At 44.4% G+C, this 23,430-nt stretch overlaps 2 protein-coding genes across 2 annotated transcripts in view; one reads left to right on the forward strand and one right to left on the reverse strand.

Annotated features, from left to right (window-relative positions):
- Positions 1-23,430, forward strand: part of T265_12465 (hypothetical protein) — a gene marked incomplete at both ends in the record, with an annotated part of 53,315 nt that overhangs the window by 25,538 nt on the left and 4,347 nt on the right. Inside the window, 2 exons of the mRNA XM_009163989.1 lie at positions 12,374-12,445; positions 22,783-22,857. Of these exons, the coding sequence (XP_009162253.1) occupies positions 12,374-12,445; positions 22,783-22,857 (147 nt within the window). The remainder of the gene's footprint in view (positions 1-12,373; positions 12,446-22,782; positions 22,858-23,430) is intronic.
- Positions 13,090-22,998, reverse strand: T265_00176 (hypothetical protein; the record flags this gene model as incomplete). The annotated part of the gene is made up of 4 exons (XM_009163884.1): positions 13,090-13,236; positions 18,296-18,420; positions 18,734-18,861; positions 22,904-22,998. The coding sequence occupies 4 exons, from the start codon at positions 22,996-22,998 to the stop codon at positions 13,090-13,092; spliced, it is 495 nt and encodes a 164-aa protein (XP_009162148.1).

The raw sequence follows: 23,430 nt of genomic DNA on the forward strand, positions 1-23,430 counted from the left end.
GTCCGATAGCACGTGATGAAACAAATTCTCCCCAGATTGTCGTGTAGGCGCAATATACTGGGCGATTTGGGTGGACGATGGGTAAGCTAACCGTATCCTTTCTCCACTGAGCGGCTTCTCTTTCGGGTCAACTTTGAAGGACACTGTGATCAGTACAGCTGGTTGCTTCCACAGTAAAAGTTGAGATTCATGGTTGGGATGCAATGATCGAATCTACTGAAGAGACGATCTCTGAAGAGAAACAGTCTTGCCAAAGGTGGGATGTCGAATATGTTAAGCTGGTTTTCTGCCAAGCTTGAGGAAGAGTCAAGAAAAGAAATGAAGCTCGTGGCGCTCAAGTCATGCAGGACCTCTGAAGACTGTCTACATAGATGACAAAGCCCTGTTTTTGTTGCAACGGTTTACCTCGCAATTGGTTATGAATGCATTCTACCTTTTCGGACTTTTTCTAGCATTCCCAGTGTCTGGACACAGACTTTTTTCGTAAGCATTCTAATAGACACCCTTTCATATTCATAAGAAGGTGATCCAGCTAAGAGATGGTCGAACTTCCTCATCAATGAACAACTGTGGCTCCTTTTTCTTGATGGAATTGGAATTCAGTTAATTTGTAGGTCTCAGTCCAGGGCGTGACATACCAGGTTGGGCGATGTTTTTGCCCAGCCATGACGATTGGAAATAATTCTTACCGACTGACTCCCGAAAGCTCATTTAAAACGCGTTCGATGCGGAATCCACTGTGACGTTAAAGCACATCCGAATAGCTAGAATGCTCTTTCGAATGAATAGGGAATGGAGTTCCTCCTTTATTGTGGGTCATTTTAATAGGTGCTGCTAATTTCAAACGCCCGCCCCCCGACTCACAGGTAATTTGCGTGGTAGCTGAGAGTATTCCCAATTTCACTACATCGTTGGAGATAGTCGATGAGATAAAATTAGGTGCGTGTGTGGCCAGACAAATCGGGCCAACTCCGTTGTTCATTGTGCATTGGTATTGCTCTCCGCAGCGCGTGGTGAAATCGCATGGCTTGTGTAACTGCCCTCATCACGCATGCCGTATTCAGTAACGTAGCCACGGCAACCAACAAACCAGATGTGCCCTTATGTCAGATTCTTTCAGGCAGCTGCCATATCACTACCGTCTGGGCACGTGCGTACATGTACGTAGGTAGTTGATTGTGCGTATGCCACGTGACTTACCGTGTTACATCCCACATACTGAACACAGCGATGCAAGCAAGCATGACTGCGAATATCACACACACACACAACGCACACACACAGGCGCGAACTGATCTTCGCTTGGGTTGCACGATCAATAGCCAAATCGAACAGAAAGGGTTTCTTCGTAAGTTCTCCTGTTCTATTATATTATGTGATTGGCAGTTTCTCAAGAGCACACGCGTTCCGATCTGATTCACCGGATCCACTCACGCGCATGGTCGCAGTCTATCTGTCTATTTATGGACACCGTGAATTGCTTCCAACAAAGGAAACGTGTGGCTGTCAATCACTGCCGTCGATGACGTTTAGAGAACCGCAGGTTGTTTGCTAAAGGCTAGGCTAGTATTGGAATCTCACTCCTTCATCTGTTTTCTTCATCTGTGCAAAACAATGTTAGTGTCAACACTGCCAATAGTTTCCTTATTGTCAAGTGTCCTCGCCTACAAGCTTTGTACCTATCGTCAACCTAACAGCAAGTTGAGTTCAGCGCATTCGCTCGCAAAGGCACACAGTAGAATAGATACCAACCTCGGCCCTTCATGTTTCTTCTCCGCTTGTGATATTCGAGATTATGCACAGCGTCTCTCAGGTACCAATCAACCACATAACCTACAATTTTCCTGCATTTGTGAGTCTACCAGGCAGATTTATCCCTAGTAAACTAGACAAGTGCTTTGGAGCTACCACAATCAGCGTTCGCGCGTATCTATTCACAGCCCTCGGCACTCGACAGGAACAATGGTAAAGGGCATTACGACTGATGACAGGTGAAACAGGCCATGATCGCAGCTTTTGAAACCGTCTGACCGAGGTCCCAATGAACACTTGCTCTCGTCACAACTAGCAACTCTGATTAGAGCCAGGAAAACCACAACAGCAACAAAACACTATGATTGCGCGTGCAGCTCCCTAAAACGCCGCATGATGAAGAGCCTAAGGTTGACATGGAGCATTGGCTCTAAAAGCCACATGGTCCGATGAGCCGATGATTGACCTTAGCCGCCAGTCTATCATCCAGTACGTTAGCAAAACAACCAAGTCTTGTCAAGAGCCTGATGTGGCTTCAAACTCTTCTGCTGTGCTCAGCACTGTGGGCAGTAAGGCGTCTACACCAGGGTCTTCAAGATGATCCGCCACAGCCAAACGGTTTGGCTGTTGACTCCGTTAGCGTCTTCCCTTTTCTTGCAGACTCTTGTTGAGTCGAACGCACCTCAGGCTATACCTCACGTTTCGGCTTGCGCTTCACATCTGCAAAGTGTAAAGTGCTACTTCAATACTGGGTAGGCTCGAACTCTAGCCTCATGCTTGCGGATGAATCGATTGAGGTAGTAGACAAATTTGTTTACCTGGGCAGCTGTATCAGTCCCGGTGGTCTCGCGAAAGATGATATTTTTATCCGGATTGGGAAGGCTAAAGCAGCTTTTGTGAACCTGCGTCACCTGTGGCGTAGGCGTGACATCAGCTTCTCTGTCAAGGGTCGAGTTAACGATGCCGCGATGCGCTTCATATTACTATATGAATCAGTGTTTGACCATGGATGTCTTTGGAGCATTGCCCGAATCTGGTGGGAACACCGGATCAGCAATGCTGAAGTTGGTCGAACGGTATTCGGGAGAAATAACTCACCCTCGATAGATGAACTGATTAAACTGCATAGGTTGCGTTGGTTTAGCCACGTGCTACGTGTGCCAGTCGACCAAGTTCCTCGAAGCGTTCTTTTCACATAACCACGTGAAGGGTGGAAGAGAGCCAGAGGCAGTCAAACAATGATTTGGCAGGGAAGTGTAAAAGTCATTACCAGCAAACTCAGATGCGTTGGTCATTGCCGTCTTCCTGGATAGGGACCCCGAGACGGGCCATGTCAGACATGGCTCAGTCGCGTTCTCAATGCATAGCTCCCTTCCAACCCCCCACTTAATAGTCCACCTATAGTGCTGTATTTATGCACTAATCTATCAGCTCTCGCCTCCAATGCGCAGCTACCTACCCCACCTCCTCGAATCATCGGTAAACGAAACTGTGGCAGCTACAACCACTGTACGACAAGTACACGGTTATTACAGCTGACAATGATGATGAAGATGACAGGCTATCGACTTCGGTTTAGAAAACCAGACTATGCAGTTCTTTGTTCCCAGACTTTCCCATAATCCACTCAACTAGACCTTCCTAGTTCCCTTATCTGTAAGTCGCCCCCAGCTGCCATTGCACTTCTAGTCTCCTTTCCAGGAGAATGAAGCTGAATAAATCATTAGTAAATCAAATGGATTTTTTGGTATTGAAGTTAAATATCTTGAGACTCTGCCAAGTTGAACGACCGATCTGCCGATGTATGGTGTGTCTAGTAGTAATCAAGAACTTTTGAATTACGACTGAGAAAGGTTACTTGAGTCCGTACTGTCAATAGCCCCTCTTTCCAACCCACTTGGTTCGGTTCAGTAAACGCTCGATACCATCACGATCGGGAGTTTATTTTGATACCGGAAGATGTCGAGGATGATTGCTAACCACGTAAACGAAGCTGGACTGCCGAATGACCAGGTTGCGTCGACGGTAATTCGCTACCCAGAAGAGGTACGAGAACTGTATGCGAAAACCATTGTGGCATTGTACTAGTCTCTGCAGCTCGCAGACTACCCTCTGGGATTATCCTTCATAGGTCATTTGATCACCAGAAAAGTTGGATGCGTGAGCATCACCCTTGTTTTGGGCAATACACTGAGATGTGCTGGAACGGTTAATGATGTTTTTTTCTCAACCAGCAGGCTATTTTTAACTTGGTCCATCAAAAAAAACCATGACAGTGTCTAGCGATTAGGCATCTCCTGTAAGTACTCTCGTTGAAGTAACTCTACGTCCACTAATACCGTTGAATATCTGTCCGCGCTATGTTCACCACGCCAATTAAAGTCAAAGTAGTTTTCTTCAACTATTCCCTTCGCTCACGGACATCGTTTGTGCGGACGGTTTTATGATCTTTATACCAGATTCCCCGACAAGGCAAACCATTTCAAATTGCCTGGATCATCCTGAGGTGCACTTGAGGTCTTGCTGCGCAGACAGTCACACTCTGGAGACTCTGCTGATTAGTCCAGGTGTCAAAGGATTGTCTACTTTATAGGGTCCATTCTGTTCAGCCATGTGCAGCGTGGACTCGACCGAACCATGGATCGTCATCATCATCATCATCATCATCATCATCGATAGCAGGACATGAGTGTTCTACGCCGACGGTTCACTGCCATTTAACCATGATTTATTTCAAAGCCTTATTGTGAAGAAAAGAATAAAAGTGGATGGGGAAGGGACTTAGTGCTAGCTTACTACAATCATTCCGAGGTGTCTACACCTTCAGACACTCATTCAGGCAATCTGGATAGAAACTGACAACGAGAACACCACTGACATCGGTTTGGTGGCCACATCTTGTAGTGTCTCTAACCAAGATTGCCAACAACTGGGCGATGAAGCATGATGGTTTTGACTGATCTTTTGGGTTACTCACTTCACCAAACTGGTGTTAAGAGAGGTTCTGAAAGTCCTCGGTCAGAGAAGCGGAGGCGGTGTTGCACAACCGTTTGAGTAGTAAAAGACAACAGCGGGCTTCAACCCAAACATGAAAGCAATACTCCATAGGGGGACTAGTATATGATTCGTAGAGAATTAGCGGTTGGAATGGGGAGAATTTTGTGTATCGAATTAGAAAGGCAGCTTTTTGGGGGCCCGGTTCACGCCTAAATCGACAATGGGCGACCAGCGAATGCTGCTGGGTACTGATGAACCAAAGAACATATACACTACTGGATGGAATTGAAGATCACTGCGTCGGGTGATACTGAATTTGATTAGACAATGGGAAAGGGAATTGTAGGGTTTTGATGGGTTTCTTGAAGGTGGGGCAGAAGAACCTCAAGAAAACCTCTCAAGGTCGGTGTTTGGTGTCTTCATGGTCTTTACGTGATTGTCACAGCTAGAGGGAGGCAGATCGCTGAGAGGTGGGTGAGGAAGAGGCGTGGGATCACCACTTTCAAGGTTGCACAGCGTTATTTACCTACAAGATTTGGCAATTACTATCTCTTCTGATGGGTAAGCAGCGATAAGGCACAGAAGTGGATGCGAAAATCGACACACGGTTCCGTGATAGAATCATCTTCAACGCTCCTCTGGCACGCCTGATAAAACGATCGTAACGATTTGGCGTGTCCGAAGTGTTTTGGTTATCGCCTCCGACACACACACACACACTGCTTCCTTTTTCTCCGGGTAATCGTTAGCGAAAGTCATAATTGGAACCAACCTTACCTTGATCCTCGACTTGTGGACGGATAAATAAAACCTTGGAACAACGCTTACCTGCATGTTTACTTAAAGTTACAACCTTGGCAAACAGCCTGACCCTTTCAGATTAGGTTCATGTACGAAATAATGCAGCCGTATATTTTCATAAAGGGAACTAACTACATACAAGGTTGCTGAGAACCCTTCGACGGCCCACGACCGGTTTCATCCTTCTTGGGGTTCATCAGCCTTGTGGTCGTTGTTGCAGTAGGAGATAAATCCGGAATTATCTACACGGGAGTCGTCATTCCAGCACATGGACCACGTGTCTATCTCAATTAAGTTTGTCAGCTGTAAATCGTATAGCATCTTACGTTGGTTCGGGTTGATACGATGAATGATGACAAGTCAGTCAGCGCGAAAGACTCGTTTACCTCGTGTCGTTTCATCATTTCGAAGGCAACAACAGCTTTGTGGCATACGCGCCATTGGCTACGTGATCGGACCTTATTTGAATCAGTGGATCATATTACCCAAATCATGAGAAAGTTAGGAAGACACTGTTTTTGAGATGTCAACATTCCAACCTGATTTCATCCGGCGCAAACTACCATACACTAATAGATAGGTATTGAACGTCATAGTGGGGCTTATGAAGAAATTGAGTAGATTTCAAGACGATCAGCTGGCCTGAACTAAGTTCGTTCGTGTGTACTGTGCTGTTTGTTCTACTTAGCTAGGAATAACTGTGTTAGGAAAAGAGAACTTCTTCGGGAATTGGTTGCGTAACACACCCTCGAAGGCTTGCGAGTAGTTTTGCTGGCGTTTTTGTTTACCCATAGAATCGTAACTGTACCGTAACACTGTGTGATGGACAAAGAAATGAAGTAGTTTCCAGGACAACCGTTGCCTGACACGTTTTTGACTAGTATCGAGTGTGATAGTTATTGGACTTCTCTTACCAAGTCATCCTAGACAACAATACGAAAAGTTGGAATTGTTAGAACAATGAGAACGAAGAGCTTGTGCTTAGATTTTATTCTTCTTTGTTTTGTTACAAAATTTAGATAAGTTCCTACCTGGTATCGATTATAACTCACTACTTATCAGGTAGGCGTACTCCCCGAGTTTCTGTCAGCCCTATGTTCTACTTGAGCAGTCGGGGGCATGCACTCGTTTGCGAATTACATTGATGTTAACGAGAAACTCAACGGAATCTCATTTGTGATATGCTTCAACTGAATGTGCTTTACAATGGTTGATATTCGAGACATTGCGGCATACTTCCTTGACACGGCCCACTGCGCACGTTGGTTGTGCTTGGGCACTGCGCATGGTGAGGCTCCGAAGAAACTTTGAGTTTAGAAATTGTGGCTAACTCTTGTGGTTTTCAGGACTTCGTGACGCCTCTCGGACTCAAACAAAGGGTGTCTTCTGTCACTCTCATGTTGATTTTCTTCTGAAGACAGCTGGTCACACGCACGTAGGTGGCAAATCTTTTGCATTAGCTCTGGCGAGACTAAAGGCGGTGATCATCAGCTGTAAACCCTGTACAGTTTGTACAGTGGTCCTGACTGACACATTTAAAGGGTCACTCTGAGAGTAATCACGTGCTTCTCGTAATCGTAGGGAGACCTTTCAAGGAGCTAATAACTGAATGCAACATCTCGAATTGGTGCACATCACTGGTTACATGATTGCATTACTGTCACTGACCGCTGATGCGTCCCGTCTCGACGGAAGGTAATTCTCAACACTGGTTTTGATAGTTGTGACCCCCGCAAATCGCTGCCAAATGACATCTCCTAAATCGTGTCCTACTCACGCAGGTCGATTGATTGGCCTATAAAATACGTGACAAGGCCGCGCATCGTTTCTGTGTTGCTTCCTCCACAAACCGCTCGGCATATTTCCGCGTTTCTGGTCCTACTTTCACCTAAGAATGAGGCGGTTCTCCGGCAACATCGGTGTTCGAACAATGAACTTTCTAACATCCTCTGTCCGCAGTGACAATAATTCTCATTCACAAACCGTGTTAACTTATCAACTCAATCCTTGCATGATAATCTGGTGAAGCGTCTGCTCTTCCTCTGTCCGGATGGTAGTATCATTGGCTTGAAAGGTTGAGGACGAGCGAAGACGAGTAATGTGTTATCCTCTGCGCTTCAATAGAAACAGTCTTATAGTTTTACGGTGCGGAATCCTACGGAACCTGCGGGACCACTCATTTAAAGTTTTGGTTCAGTCAATCTATGGAACGAGGACGGTTGAGCATCTTCTAAAATAAAACCCATGAGGTAACCTGGAAGGAAAATTCAAAGTTTTACTGTAGATTTGTCCACGTGTAATATGGCGAATAGATTGTACGTCGGCGAGTTACACCAACTGCGCGGCCCTCAGATAAACGAAATTGAGACATTTTGGGCAAGAGTGCAGTTTTCCCGCGTGATCAAGCACCAGTATACGGGCACAGAAGTATCCAAATGGTCCCAAATATTTGTCTGACAATCCCTTGAACTCCCGCTTGTGAGCCACCTAAATAATGTTCTGCAGCTGTACACTGTGAGCTCTAGCATAACTGACTTGCGACTTACAACAGAATTTCATACTCAACACCTGAAATAATGCACTGAATTAGTTTAAAATACGGTGAATAAGTCGCTGTGACAGTCCATAAGGTGAAGTCCACTATCTTCCGAACGTCTGATTCGAATATCTGTGAGACTTCACATGAGTGCCACGTCTTAGTGGGCGACAGTTTGATCATCCCTCATTGCTTTTCCCAAGTTATTGTTTTGGCTACCATATTCTTCTGCTGAAGTGCAATGTGTGGGCTGTTTTTTTCCGAATATTGTGTCGTTGGTAGGCTGATTCTACCGTATACTTCTCTTGGTGATACCTACCGCCATGTTAACTTTAAACCTGCTGAAATGGATCTGTTTCGCTTCAAATTTGGATGAGAAATCTTACCAACATATCATTGAACGTGCACGTTTTGGTACTTCCCATTGGTTGTTGGTTTACGGGTACGTACATATGAAACGCTTTGTACTATATTCAGTGCATTCCTTATCACGTGTTTTTGAAAAGTGGGTTCTCTGGCACTGACCGAACTGTCAGCGGAAGCATGGTGCAATATCAAGCAACTTGGAGAGTTTTTAACTGCTTTCAACACGGTTGCTATTTCTAGTAGGACGGTCACAAGTTTCCTGTCATTTTTTGCCTACGTATATAGTCCGGTTTTTTCGATTAACTTGGCCATCTCCCTCTATCACTAGTGTATTGTAAACTATCCCGATAACACAGTGGAAACCAACCCGTATTTTGTCAGTATCATTTGTACAATCTTCATCCTGTCTTGGCGTAGTTATCCTCGATTCTCGCTCTTGTTAGACCGTGATTGTACGCTTGCTTCTCGTGTCAAATGAATGGCGTCCAAAGCCCAACAATGCCAAAGGTGTGACACTAGTCAGCTCAAATGAGAGTAAAGCTAGGGTTATGTGTTTACTTCCAGAATAATCGCCCCAGAGTGGGATAAGAATTAAGTCAAAACACAGCTTAATGTGATAGGAACGGTCTAAATATGGATGCCGATCCAAACAAACCCGCAAGTTACCACAGGAATTCATTTCCGTCACTTCATTCTTCGCGCTGCTAATGAGTACCCATGCAGCGGACGAACTAACACCGGGCGACATCGGTTTCCCCTGAAAGGAACACTTGCCCCTGTGTTCGTTTGTGCAAGGCTTTTGGCTCCGAAAATAGACTGCCATCTCGAGCGCTCACTTACCGGCACGAGCAAACGCCGTGTCGTGTACTTGGTAACCGTACTGGCAGTGAACTCTGCCATTGGACAGCTCGGACAAATGGCCGAGGTGGTGCTGTTCCACGTGACTTTTCGCCAAGCGAAGCTGCGATGGTAGAATGTTTTCATCCAGCTCATCGAACATTGGATATCTCGTGAAACCTGCTCTGTTGCTTCTCTGAGCACTTCCCCTACTCTGGGGCCTTGCGTCGCGCATCGTTGCCGTGTGTGCTGAAAGTCCAACCTTCTGGTGGGAATCGCACACATTGTTTCAATATCCTCATCGGTCGACTCGATAAGGATTACATTAGTCCCAGCTATATGAAGTTTTTGTTCTTGTCTCTTTGCACTCGCATATAAATAGCATGAGCAGAACACCCCGTTCCGCTGTGCTATTGTTTGCCAAAACGCTGATGTCACCACATAAAAAGCAGACTGGAAAAATTTTTTCGACCGATTTCAAAAGCACTTGATGGTCGATCTGTCCAGATTCCAAAATCTTTTGGGGTTCATGCTCAAACTCGCCTCATCGAGCATTCGTCTCACGTAACTCCCAAACCAAGTAGCACTATCTTGAAAAATTTAAGGAATCAGTTTGCGATTTCCCTTGTCTAGGTCTGCGATAGGAACAGAGCAGTTCGGTTTGACATCCTTTTTCGATGTATTTGAACACAACAGTGTGCCTGTTGTTGTGCCTTATCAGTCTTTTTTCCTGCACTTTAAATCGAAACCCAACCTATAACGATGCGTTTAGAACTCCTCACGGATTCCTTAAGGCATTGGTGCTGCTGGGTTTTCAGTTCCCTCCAGTTAGTTGTGTCCTTAAAATCCCCTATGTGAGCGCTGTTGAACCTGGAGGTGGGGGTCCTGTGTTGCCATTCACCAGTCTAATCGATGGGCGATTATTCAAGATTACAGCTGTGATCTGTTTGTCTCACCAGCGAACCGTCGTGCTCTATTCAGGCTTGCTATTCTTGCTGTTTGATACTCATTTTAGTTACTCTCAGAAATGGCGCACCACAATTTTGTAGTAGCTGTAGGTGTGGGTTAAATGCGGTAATGTAGTCCCTCTAAGCGTGAGCCACCCAGAAGTAAACAGAATTTCAACTGCAGAAGCCAAATGCACCCCATTAGGGAGTGAACACTCGGGATATGTTGACTGGTTACTGATATTGTTACCAGTAACCATCAACGCTTATCGATAACGCATTATCTGCCAAGTAATCCTCATTGATTGCCTCCTAGCGCAAATGAGCACCATATGGTTGAGTTTTCGAATCTGTCATGAAATGCAACATATTTCTGAAAATCCGGCTGCTGCGTCTTTATCAAAGGGTTACGTGTCATGCAGATGCTATTTCGACAGTCAAGTTTGTTGCTGTGTCACCCGGAACTGTTGAAAACTGACTTTATCAACTGACATTGTATTCGAATGTCGTCTGCCTCCGATGATACACTCATTAATTCCCTTGAAAATTTGTTGAAATGTTGGTAGCTAGGGTGGATCAAATGGTAATTGATCACGTGGCTCCTGATCTGCTCTCCGAGCTTGGAAATTTGTTTGTAAATGTTTCGTCACCATTCAAGGAGGCTGTACTGAGGATGTCTCCTCGAATGATGATGAAACCCTCGCAAATCAGTTGCCAAAACTCAGAGAACAGATCGACGGCCACCTGATCAATTACCAACCCATTCCTTTGTAAAAAGCTTGTTATACCAATGCACAAATACGTGTTCAAATTTCGGTTCTTGCCACCTGTGAACTATAAACGGCCTTTCCAAGTACACCTTGTCGAGCACTGCCTTACTTTCGTAAACAAGAACCTATAAGAACTCCATGATCCCTAATTTGGTTTTGGTAGCTGTGCATAATATGATAAAGATGTACGAAGCTGAGCGGGTGGGATGGCTCAGTGGTAAGAGCGCGAATTTACTGACCGAAAGGTCCGTGGTTAGAGCCCGACCTCTGCCTCTCGACTTCCTCTGTCTAGGCTTGGGCAACCTGGCAGTATTCCAGCTCTCATGCTTCCTTTGGATGGCATGGCAGCTAGGCACCGAAAGGGTGTTTCAACTGAACCACAGAGCTATGAGTGGTCCCCATCGCAAATTCCGTCGAATTTTCTTGGAATGGACTAAGGGCATACCTTATGAAGTGTTTCCTCCTATCATTATCGATGAGAACCACTGTTAGGTACTGCGGTTTACTTCTCTACACCCACCTTACTCTACTCGCAAATAAATTGTCGTGCACAGGAGACAAGAAACTTTTGCCCTGTTCAACGGCGACCATTTCCAATTGTTCAAACCTCTAAATGTTCATGCAAAACAATGACACCAGCAACATCTGCGATAAGCCGTGTTTTCTAGGACCTCTGTACCAACGCATGTCGCATTGGCAGCTCTCGGGTTTCTCGTCATTTTTTCTCATCTCTCTGAAGGGTATAACTCGGTATGTTAGACGAAGTGACTTATCCTATGTAGTTTAGTATACCTTTGCCAACCTGATTATGGGTGCGGTATAATCAACACAAATCGTTCGGACCGCAAACATGGACGTTTTTGCTTATTTGACCAAAATATATAAGAAGCTGCCTTATCGGTTCACCCCCTCTTTGAGCAACAGGTCTTTTTCGTTCTCTGTTTCAATGGTCTTGCTAATTCCAGACTGATGTGAAAATCTGTTTCATGTTAAGCTAACATGTACCCACCCATCCACACTTTATTTTCGGTCCTTCCGCCTCGAAAACTTTTGTTCTACCACTGATCTGACAGCCTTTGCTTTAGATGGATTTCTTTAGTGTTTTGTTCTATGCTGAGAACGACTTTATCGATCTGTGCAGGGCAGTTGATTTGATCGAATTCAAACTCGTCTGTTTGTTGTACGATCTGATTGTCTGTGTTTACTCTACCTTCTCCAACAGTAGTAGACCAACATATCTACTACCCCCGGAGTCATGAAGCAGATTGTTGGATGTGTATCGATCCAATCCAACAGCTGTGACCAATCGACTATTAAATTCATCCTGGATGTCATGTTTTACCCCTGTTTGTTCTGCTCATTTTCAGAATTTGGCGGCAACACGAACCTATCAGAATTTAGATATCACCGTCTATGATGCGCTCAACTATCGTCGCGGTGTAAGTTTAAATCTTTGTTTGACTGTTGTTCATTGTAATTAGTTCCAGCTGCGCAGTTTTACCACTTCGGAGCTTTTTCATCCACCAAAATGCTCTCCATGCTCTCGGGTGTTTACCCAATTACACACAGGGTTATTTCTGTTTGTCGACTTATGCATACCTGTGTTTGCTATTCCGCTGCATAAGTAGCCACTGTTTCCGTTTGCGCTGCAGTGCGTTTTTCGCCGGTTTTTATTTCTCTCAAGTGGTCCTTAATAGCCCTGTACCCTATTGCATTTCGCAACTTCCAGTGGCACACTGGTTTCTCGTACGCTTCTTGGGGTAGGTTGTGGTATGTCTGACGTGTGCACTACTGGCCTAATTTTGTGTAACCTAGAGTAGTTTGGTTGACCGAAAGGTGTTATAAACAACATTCGCTTTTCGACTTATACACTCACCTGCATGCCAATTTGGTTTTCACAGGTGATTCAGCTGGAAACCAACTGACTAACCCGATTTTTGATGTTCTTAATCGTACAACTGTACAATATTCGCTTTACTCTGTGAAAAAGCCTGTAGTTGACTTCTAGTGCACCGGATTCAGTATCCATATCCTGTGGAGAGATCCCCCGGGTGGCCCTTGTTTCCATAGTGCCCGAGATGGCTCAGTAGTTAGAGTACGAATTTACTGACCGGAAGATCCATCGTTCGAACCCGATCTCTGCACCTCTACTGTTCCTGTCTAGGCAACTTGGCAGTATCTCAGCCCTCGTGCTTTCTTTGGGTGGCATGGCAACGGAAGGATGTTGCAGCTAAACGATTATTCATTCATTATTTACTTTTTCCCCTATGTCCTGAATAAGCGATCAATCAACTAGCTGTTGTCACCTTAAACTCGTCGTTCAATCATCCACACCAGGTTTTATTGGACAGCATTATATCCACCCCATTTTTCCAGTGGGCTGTACCTCCTTGTGATTTGGGTGTACACATGTACTATAAGTCCGCCCCGTCTATGTAACGGCAATTCATGTCAACACAAATTTCTGCTTGGTTTCTTTAGCCGTTTTTCAAAAACGTTAGGCTGAATCCTAACACAATTGCTGCTTTCTATTGATGGGCGCCTATGAATGTTGATGGCGTATCAGACGTTGAACAGGACACTTTGACGCGCACCCTAGCTATATTGGGTAGAACGATAGATTACATAGACTGACCGTTTTTGGGGTGTGATGCTGCTTCGAGGCTTTCTGGTTCGTTCTGAAGCAACTCTTTCCTTACCCTTCTTGTTATCAGTGCACCACTAAGACACTGAACCGGCATCTAGATACTCGCTGTCTGGCTTCATCTCCTGGAATATGTGTCTGTGGCATTCAGTCCAAAATTTGCCTTTGAGTTACTACGCACACATTCCGTCCTGTCACCGGTTCTTTCTCCGTGTTAATCGACTAACTGCGCTCACAGGTAAACGTATTCCAACTTTCTTACTCAAACGTGTTAAGTAATGGCGTTATGACAGGCTTGGCAAAGAGGATTGGTCATACTATTTTGAACTGCTGTTCGATTGCGGTGGTCACCCAAGCGCTTGCAATTCTTAGATTTTAATCCACTGGTAAATTGATTGAATTGATTGGCAATTGAGCGGCAACCCGCATGTGAAGAATGGCATAGGGTGGTTGAGTTGGTGAGATTACCCTTCCAATAATCAGGACGCTGCCTTTCCCTCGTATCATTATTTAGGGTTCTTGCTCAAGATAATTATTCTTCCGCGAACTGAAGTTCTGGACCCTGGCGAATCACTGAGCCTCTCTAGCCAAGAGTAACAAGAGGAGAGTAACCAGAGCAGATACTCACTCATGGTCGAACTACATGAGTCAGTCTCGTCTTAAATCGTAGATAGTAAATTTCAGATCAATTCCTTCCTCCACAATCCCATGCTTATATGATTCCTGGTGTCATCCGTTGTTCGCCCAAAGTTCCTTATTAAGTCACAAAAGTTATACCGATTGTATCTGACGAATGCATGTACACAACACTACTTTAACCAAACCGAAATGGCTTCAACTCACCATTTTATCCCGAATCCCCGTTGTCACGTATGGGGTAACTCCTAGTACACTGGTACCGCAAAAACAACTTGCTGATAACCGTCTGTGTACCAAAACAGACTGACTGCAGTGAAGCATCGGTGTTGAACACTGATGTCATGCTGTCGATGATGATGATGATGATGATGATTGCTGAACTGTGAGGCGACCAAAAGTGAACTGAGTAAACAAAAAGCCGCAGGTCATTTCTGGTTGCTGATCAGAAACGTCCCAGGCGACTACAGGGTTAACAGTATGAACAGCCTTGCTTTACTCTACAAAATGAATACTCATGCAGTATATGATCGACTCGTTTTCCGTCGCTATTGACCATTGCGACCCCATGACGGGTGGGAACGCGCCAGTGAAATGGATGACGGATGCTAGTCGGATTGAATTCGATATAGAGTGTTGCGGTACTAATTTTCTTGTACGCAGCTGAAATTCCCCAGCCCTTCACAGTACATCCCTTATCTCTCCTGAAGTCTAAATGCCTCCTCCTCTGAGGATTACTGTGTTAATACATGCTTCGGGCGGTTCAGATTAAGTAACACATGATTTTAACACTTTCCCGTTGCTCTTGAGTAGATGGGTTCTCAGCTCCGGTGTTGGACTGGCATGAAAAATCGTTTGCGTGCCCTCTTTTCCTTTTCCAACAACTTTATCGCTCTATCGTAGTATCGGTTTTCCGTTAATCTTCTGAAAAGTAACGCGCATAATGTAGCTGGCTACCTTGGATGCGCCGCGAGCCAAGAGATAACAATTCCGTTTTAAGTGAACAGCTGTTTAGCTAGGAAAGGCAGGATACCAATAAGAGTATCCACGCCACTCCCTTGCGTCTTTCAGACGGAACTAACTGCCTATTCTTAGGTCTAGATTAATTCTACACTATCCGGTACTAGGTGCGACTCTTACTTTCATTCAGGAAATGCGTACTCCAGAACTCTCAACTGACAAACTCGGTTGCGATACTGACTGCCTTCTCCCCATGAACACTCACGTGCTCAGTGACGCCCCCTAACAGAGCTATCACTTACTTTCTAAGGAATGTGAAATATTCCGGGCGAACGGTATCTTCGAGTGACACGTAATACCAGAACCTCCGGGAAGGCAAAACAAAGTCGGAGCTGGGTTTCTATACGGTACTGTTAGAGTAAGACAAATTCACAAATTATACGACCCTCGACCCTCGTCCAAAACAAATGGTCCACTTGGACTACAAAAGCACAAACTAAAGGAGCAAACAGGCTGTCACGTGAGACAGTCACACGTGCACAAAGTCGGCTACAAATTGCCGGATGACCTCAAGGCCAAAGGGGTGAAGTGGTAAGGACAAACAAACGTCAGTTCATATGCACACACTAAACACAAAAATTGGGGCCGGGGTTACAAATGGGGACAGAATAAACGTGAGGAATTTCAGTCGTCAGCGTAATGGATGATACATCCCGCTTTTTCCGGAAACGACGGCCCAGATCTCCGAACAGCAGTCCACTCCACAAACGGAAACTCTCTCTTAGGAAACAAAATTTCGACTGCGCGGATTTTCCTATGCTGCATTCTTGTTAAAACAAGAGTGCAAATAACCGATAACCAAAGGAGAAACATATTTTAAATCCCGGAACTTTTGATGTACCCCCTAAAAAGATACACCACTATTGATATATCCAGTTGCCCCAATCATGGCTTGCTAGTCATCGTTTGTAAGTCGGTTTTCTCACAATAGAAGACATTTCGTGGCTAAATCGGCCATAGTTCATTTTGAGATACTCGCAGGGACATTTCCTATTTAGGATGCAGATGTAAAGTTACAAAACTGGAACACAGGCTGTAGTGACCCTCGAGGTATTCATACTTACCGATGTTTATCGAGCTACTCATGACTATTACTTTCACTATGATATTGTAATAAATATTTGCGATAATTTTATCGTCTTTTGCTTGTATTAGGTTTCCTTTGGATGGTACAACACGCTTTCGGCCGTTTTGAGACAGGTTACTGGAGTTGGCGATCACAGCCAGGCTTAAATTGACTCTTCCATGTATTTCATTGCATACCCTAGTAGCTGTTTAAAACACATAGATACGGTGAAGGTTGCGTTAACGCACGTGACACAGCTATTAGTTACCCTCTCCAACCACCGTGAAATGTTGATATTTGAGTGATCATACCATCACCGGCCATAAATTATCCAGATCCGTTGTGCCATGTCAAAGTTAGCCCTCACTACTTCGAATGTTTCAACTGGTCGGATGTCAGAAAAAGCGTCGTTCGTTTCACACCTGGTGACGTTAAAAAGAACTACCGATCAAGTTCCAGTTTGCTCAAACTGTCACACTCTCCCATTTTCCGGTAATCAAAATTGTAGCGGCTGGAACCATTGTGCTAGCTGACAGGTAGATCGATTGATTGACTTGCTGTGGATCTCCTCGTTCCATTTAGCAATAGACTGATTTCAGTGAATGAAAGTATCAGCTCTCTGTCTCTCTATCTTTCAAGGGGTTGATCACACCTTTCCAGTGTTTGTTGTCCCCAGATCACATACAAGTATTCCAGCCACTATACTGTCTTTGGACCAATAGTGACGACCGACCCATGACTCCAAACCGTAATTCATGTAGGGATGGAAAATTCGCTCTAATATGGGGGGCACTCATATTCGTAATAAATAGTAATGTTTCTAAAGAAAGAAACCGAACTTTCTGTCCATATTTGTGTGTGTGAACATTTAATCACTCATCTTTCAAGTCGTCGCAACTCTCAAGTATCCGTCAGACCAGAAACGGGTTCACTCAACCTGCTATCAGTCACCTGTTAAAACCTGGAAGGCAGTTATCAACCATATGTTGTGGTTCTTCCGTTGCTGGAACGGAAAACAACCAAATCGTTTTATCGATTGGTCGTGCATTGATCAGCAGATTTCTACCGTAGATTTCTACACGAGTCCATGTATGTTCACCAGGCGGTCGCATGCATCTGCTCAGATATTGATTAGGCAAAAATCGATCGATTGGCTGGTGGTTCACATTCTTTCCGAAACACACTGGTTTAATTAAAATAAATCCATACCGTCTTGCGTACTTGTGTTGTGTTGTACCCCACGTTAGTGCGTCTGCTCAGTGAGACAAACCCAGCAAACAAAATTTGGGCGGAAGACGAATATTCCACAAAGTAGCTCAGTTTTAATGGCTTTCTGTCCTAACCAAACAGCTGTTTTTCATTCAACGGACGTTCATATCTGTATGGAATTTCAAGACTTGTCCATTACGTGAGACGTTCGTCAAGGACAGTTAACCTTGACCAATTGGTCCGAGTCTAAATTCTGCATTCGTGGACGCGATATTTAGACGCATGAACAAAGATTTTGATGATGTAAAAAGCGCTTGTTCATTATTCTTCGTATGACGTCAAATTCTCTGGCAGCAAATGTGAAAGAGGAGAAATGACCTTGACACTTGTAAGACCTTATGATTTTTTCCCCGGAATTATTGGTGTTTGCGGGTCTGTCATCCGTTTCCTTTCAGTCATGTAATGCACCTCAAGTGACCGCAAATACAAGGTTTAAAATAGCCAGTTTCAGTTTGTGCAACTTACTCTAACTGGAATATCGAAAGTGATTCCTTCAAAGTCTTGCTTCAGATTTTTCAATCCTTCTGTATTCCTTGGAAACGCTTTATTTTGTATCTTGACGGCGATTTATGGGAGGTGAAATCAATGTACACGGCGTAAGGATTGGCGAAATACACTCAATTACAAACAAATTTGGTTTTGCTGGAGACTCACCTGGAACCTAGCAGAATCTCTCGTATATGATGTTTTGAAGAAACTGGATGTGCTACACCAGGCCGCCTTGTGTTTCAGTGGGTACGATATTCGAGATATCGCGATACATGCATAGACGTAATATACTACTCATGAGATTGCTGAAAATTCTCCGACATTCCACTACCGGTTTCGCCCTTCTTGAGACTCATCAGGTAGGCGCAGTCTCCGTGTTTCCGTCAAACCTATGTTCTATTTGAACCCAACTTGCACTAAATGAGCGTAATACAGTCATTTGTAAACAAATTTGGTTTCCTTCCCCGAGCGAAATACAGTCATTTGCAAACAAATCTGGTGTCGCTGGAGACTCACCTGGAACCTAGCTGAATCTCTCGTTTATGATGTGATATTGTTTTATGATGTTGTTTTCAAGCAACTGAATGTGCTACACCAGGCCACCTTGTGTTTCAGTTGGTGCGATATTCGAGATATCGCGACACGTGTATACACGTAATACACTCCTCACAGGGTTGCCAAAACCTCGTAGAGAATCAGGATCGGCGTTGCAGCAACTGACACTTTTCAGGCTAAGATGTATGCCAAATCATAGTCTACCAAAAAAGCATTGTTTTTCGTTCGAAACCCTTGCTGACAAAAATTCGTTGGAAACAGGCTGTCATATGGCAAAGCCGTGACTCTCCTTCTTCGTGATTAGAATTCATTCTGGACCCGGATCACAACCGCTCGCATCGACTTATCAATTCCAAGCTTAGTCAAAGTTTATCTGTTTTTATGGATCGAGTTTTTGTTGATCAAGGTTCGTCAGCGACGCTGGTTCCAGGCCGCTGAAAGCATCTTATGTATCACCGTAATGCTTCGGTGCTTTTTTGTTTGACTGTCGACGGTGTGGGCACCTTGGTTTTTAGTTTTCGCAAAGGACACGGGCTTTTCCGGTCCTTTCCATTCCATACTGCGTCGTTACGTGACAGTTAAACACAAGTATATACCGTTCTTGTGTCTGTTTTCAGCGAATTTCTTAATCATTCATCGATCAGTAGAGGACGACACTTTCAACGGTGTATTTATCCCCCGCACTATGAGGACCTGATATTCAGTATGTTCGCCACTGGGATCAGTTTCATACCACATCTTGTGCAGTTTCCAGCTGTGCGCAAGTGAATTCGCCTGGACTACATCCAAGAAGGTGTGAAGATTTCGTAGCACTGTACTTAGTAGTAGACGCTTTCTTTTCACCTTGCCTGTCCGAAATGAAATTTCAGGCAGCACTACGAAAAACGCCGCTTTTGGGTAGCCAACTGTTGAATATTCATACTACACAGCCCAATCATCTTAGTTTTGCTATGTTCTGACGATTTCGAATCAAGATCAGGTATCCACCATGTTTGTATCTGCTATGCCGAAAAGACCACTGACCGAGTATTCAATGCCCTCTTTGAATTCGGTGGACCGAATACACAACGAATCGCATCCTCACATTTGTTTTGAGCAAATCCTCGGCTTCAGCGATTTTCTTCCGAAGCTACATATGACCTGTGTTAACAAACATCGCTCCAGGCTTGATTGTACGTATGTCACCTTCGTTTTTCACAGCTTGAACGGTTGCGTAGCCTGGTCGATAGACTATGTTCCTCCACCCTGGTGATTCTACTGGATATGAAAAAATGGGGTTTTCTGGGAGACCGTTCTCTCAACATAGCTTGTACAACCAAAGAATTTCGTGTGCATTGCCGAATTTCATTTGTCTTTTCCAGACATCATGCTCCCCAGATTCTCAGTCCCTTGGAGCTTTTCTTCTGTTTTGACGTCAGCATCATGACTGAATAGAAGTGTGAGAAACAGATTAACCCTAGTTAATCCGATCAGTGGTGGGGAAAGTCCCGATTCGATGGGAATAAAGATCACGAAACATGGTTTCCAGTTTCAAGGGTATTCTTCTTTCGGAACGAGAGAAGAACCGCATTTTTTGGTCTCCAGTGCTTTACGTGCTGCTCTTTAACACTGACTTTAAAGATGTGATCAGTTCACTTGTACCTTGTTGAAATACTGCCTTCATTGTTGTACCACTTTTGCTTGACCATGGGGACTCTTAATCACAACCTGCTACTCTCTGGTACCATAGCTGAGTCCGTCAGACCTAATTACCCCTCAGATGAGAGTGTAAATCTGGCTAGTCTTCTATACACCGTGATGAAGTACGTCGAGAGACACCGACCTCACCTACCTCCAGACGACTGTTTCTGGAGGCTCTAGAAATATCCCGGATTTATGCCAAATGTGCGAAAATCACGATTCGGTAATGACTCCGTAGACCGCATAGACACAGCTGCTTCATGTCGTTCTCTACCATGTTTTCAGTTGCCCTCGGAGACGACAATAGGTTGTAGGGCCCCGAAATTTGTTCAGTCATTTCGGCATCGCTCATAAGGATGTCCAAATCGTTGCAGACATCGTCATTGAAGGAGTTAAGATAGGCGTGGCAGATCATGACAGCGTTTTCGGATCCCATCATTGCACACCTCTACATAGCGAAATCTCACCATGTGTCGGAGATACCAGTGAAGAGAAGCTGTCGTCTGAAAACCTCGATTAAAGAGATGAGGTACAGGACCGATTGATCACGTTACCTTTTAGGCTTTCTATGAACGGGTTCGATACTTGTTCATGAGTTTTCCAGAACTTCCAGGATGGGATCGTAAACATCTTGAATGTCATAGTCCCACACGGATTAAAGCAGATACTTTGAGTCTAGGTTTGAGGATTTCACACTTGAAATTAAACTCACTCGTAATGTGATTGGTCGGTGCCCTGTGATCTGTTGTCTATCCTTCTTCCAGATGAAACATGAAACCCCTTTGACGCTCAGTTCTCATTATTCGAACTGGTAGCTTCATTTAACTATATGGAAAAGATAAAGATCAACTCTAATTGTTTCACTAGTTAATTTTTTGTGTTTTCCAGCTTTTGTTTCGAATGATGCATGTGTGAGTACGTCGCCACCTGAAGTATGTGCATCGTCTGAGGTCCTATTTTCCATTTGGCTCTCGTTAGACTCACTTTTCCATCCGTTAAACTATCGAAGAGGTTTGAAAACCCCCCTATGTGTACGGTTCATTGGTCTGATTCCATTCTTACTATTTACCATAAACCAAAGAACCGTACTTTCCCTTAGAAGTTTCAGTCTCAAGACATTTCCATGAGATGTTTGAACGCTGTCACAATGCAAATGTTTCTGTCGATGTGCGCGCGTTTTTCGCAAATTTTGTTCCAGTTACAGCGTCTTAAGCTATCTGATCTACACACATCAGCCATGCGAAATTGTTCTCTTTCCCTACAAAATCCACTAGATTTCAGTCACTTTTGTTTATTTTTATTCCGTTTGTTGGCTGATTCATCAAGCTTCTGTGGTAAGCTACCTTAGCACAGACACCAATGTCTCGGNTATAACAATACAAAATCCACTAGATTTCAGTCACTTTTGTTTATTTTTATTCCGTTTGTTGGCTGATTCATCAAGCTTCTGTGGTAAGCTACCTTAGCACAGACACCAATGTCTCGGTTTCTTGCACATACTGGTTACTCCACGTTTGATGTGTGTGTGTGTAGATCAATTTGCAATGCGTCTGCCCCATCGCCAACTGCAAAATCACCACAGTGTGTATGCCCATGTGAATCTCCTTAGATTGGTTTGGTTTTCCTGGTCAGTCGAAACAGTTTTTTGGCCCACACATCTAATCGGTGTGCATGCAAAGGCAAAAAGCATATTTTGTTTTCTGATTCTTGACAATCAGACAAGTCCATATTGCGAAACATCACGGCTTATTACTCCTTGTCCAAGATCGTTGTTCTTCTACCGTCTGACCTTTCCAATGAGTGTTACCACCACCACTGCACATCATATCCTTCTCGCAAGATCGTGTTTTTTAGTAGTTGTCTCCGCTCGACCTGAAACACTCCGATTCCCGCCTGGTGCCGTTCTATATCTGTTCCGACAGTCATTAAGACCGCTTTCGCGATCTACACTTAATCTTTATACAACTAGTTCCCCTAATTTGTAAATCACATTAGAATTTGAAATGTTTTGGACAAAGTAGAAGGTCTTCACTTAGCTGTTCACCCATTGATGTTGCTTTACATACGACAAGGAAAATAATCATTGTAGCTACGGACTCTGGGTAGTCCATATTGCCTAGTCTTGGAGTACCTACGCTCAGGTCGAGTTTTGAGAACCTCAATCAATCTCAGTCGTGGGATAAGACTCATTGCCTTGATCTCTAGCCATCCACAACAACTGACCAATCGGGTTAGGTGATTCGTTGGTCCCGAATACTACCTATTTTAAATCTGTATACCTGAAATGCGTTCGACTGCAAGTTTTCCATCTCATTGCTCTAATGACCAGTTCTGCCGTGCACGTAAAGGACGTGGATGATGCATCATTCGTTCCATTCACATACACATCACCACTTTCTGTATTGCCTTGTTTTCAGAAATTCCAAGGTGTAGCCACTTGTCAGTTGGATGATACGCTGGAGTCAATTGTCAACCGAATAGCTGAGGCCGGTGTAAGTCCATTTTCGGTTTTGCCCCCGTCCATTGCCTGCCAATCACCGTTTTTCTTCCGGTTGTGAATTGACAGTGTTCCCACTTGGTCCACTAGTTCCCGTCTTGCATCTGGTCGAATAGCATGCAGTCGCCATACCCATCTTTTCAGTTCCCCATTTGAGTAACAAAAAAGCCTGCACAAACCGCTTAATTTGTGATTCAAGGAGCTGGGATCGAGTTCAGCTTGTTTTTACAGAACCTGTAGTACAGTGCGTCACACGGTAACAAATGTGTTTGATAGTCCCATGATCCACGTTTTGGTAGAAGCGTTCGGTGGGCGAGATGGTCCAAGTGGTTAGAGCACGAATTTACTGACCGGAAGGCCCGTGGTTCGAACATGACCTCTGCCTCTCGACTTCCCGTCTAGGCTTGGGCAACCTGGCAGTATCCCAGCTCTCATGCTTTCTTCGGGTGGCATGGCAGCTAGGCACAGAAAGGGTGCTACAGTCGAAACAAAGATTTAGAAGCGATCGATTGTGTGACACTGAATTCCAACCCTCGTTTTGGTTTTCTTTGAGTTGGCGGTAAAAACT

The sequence above is a fragment of the Opisthorchis viverrini genome, assembly GCF_000715545.1.
Source record: "Opisthorchis viverrini unplaced genomic scaffold opera_v5_2, whole genome shotgun sequence".
NCBI lineage: Eukaryota > Metazoa > Platyhelminthes > Trematoda > Opisthorchiida > Opisthorchiidae > Opisthorchis > Opisthorchis viverrini.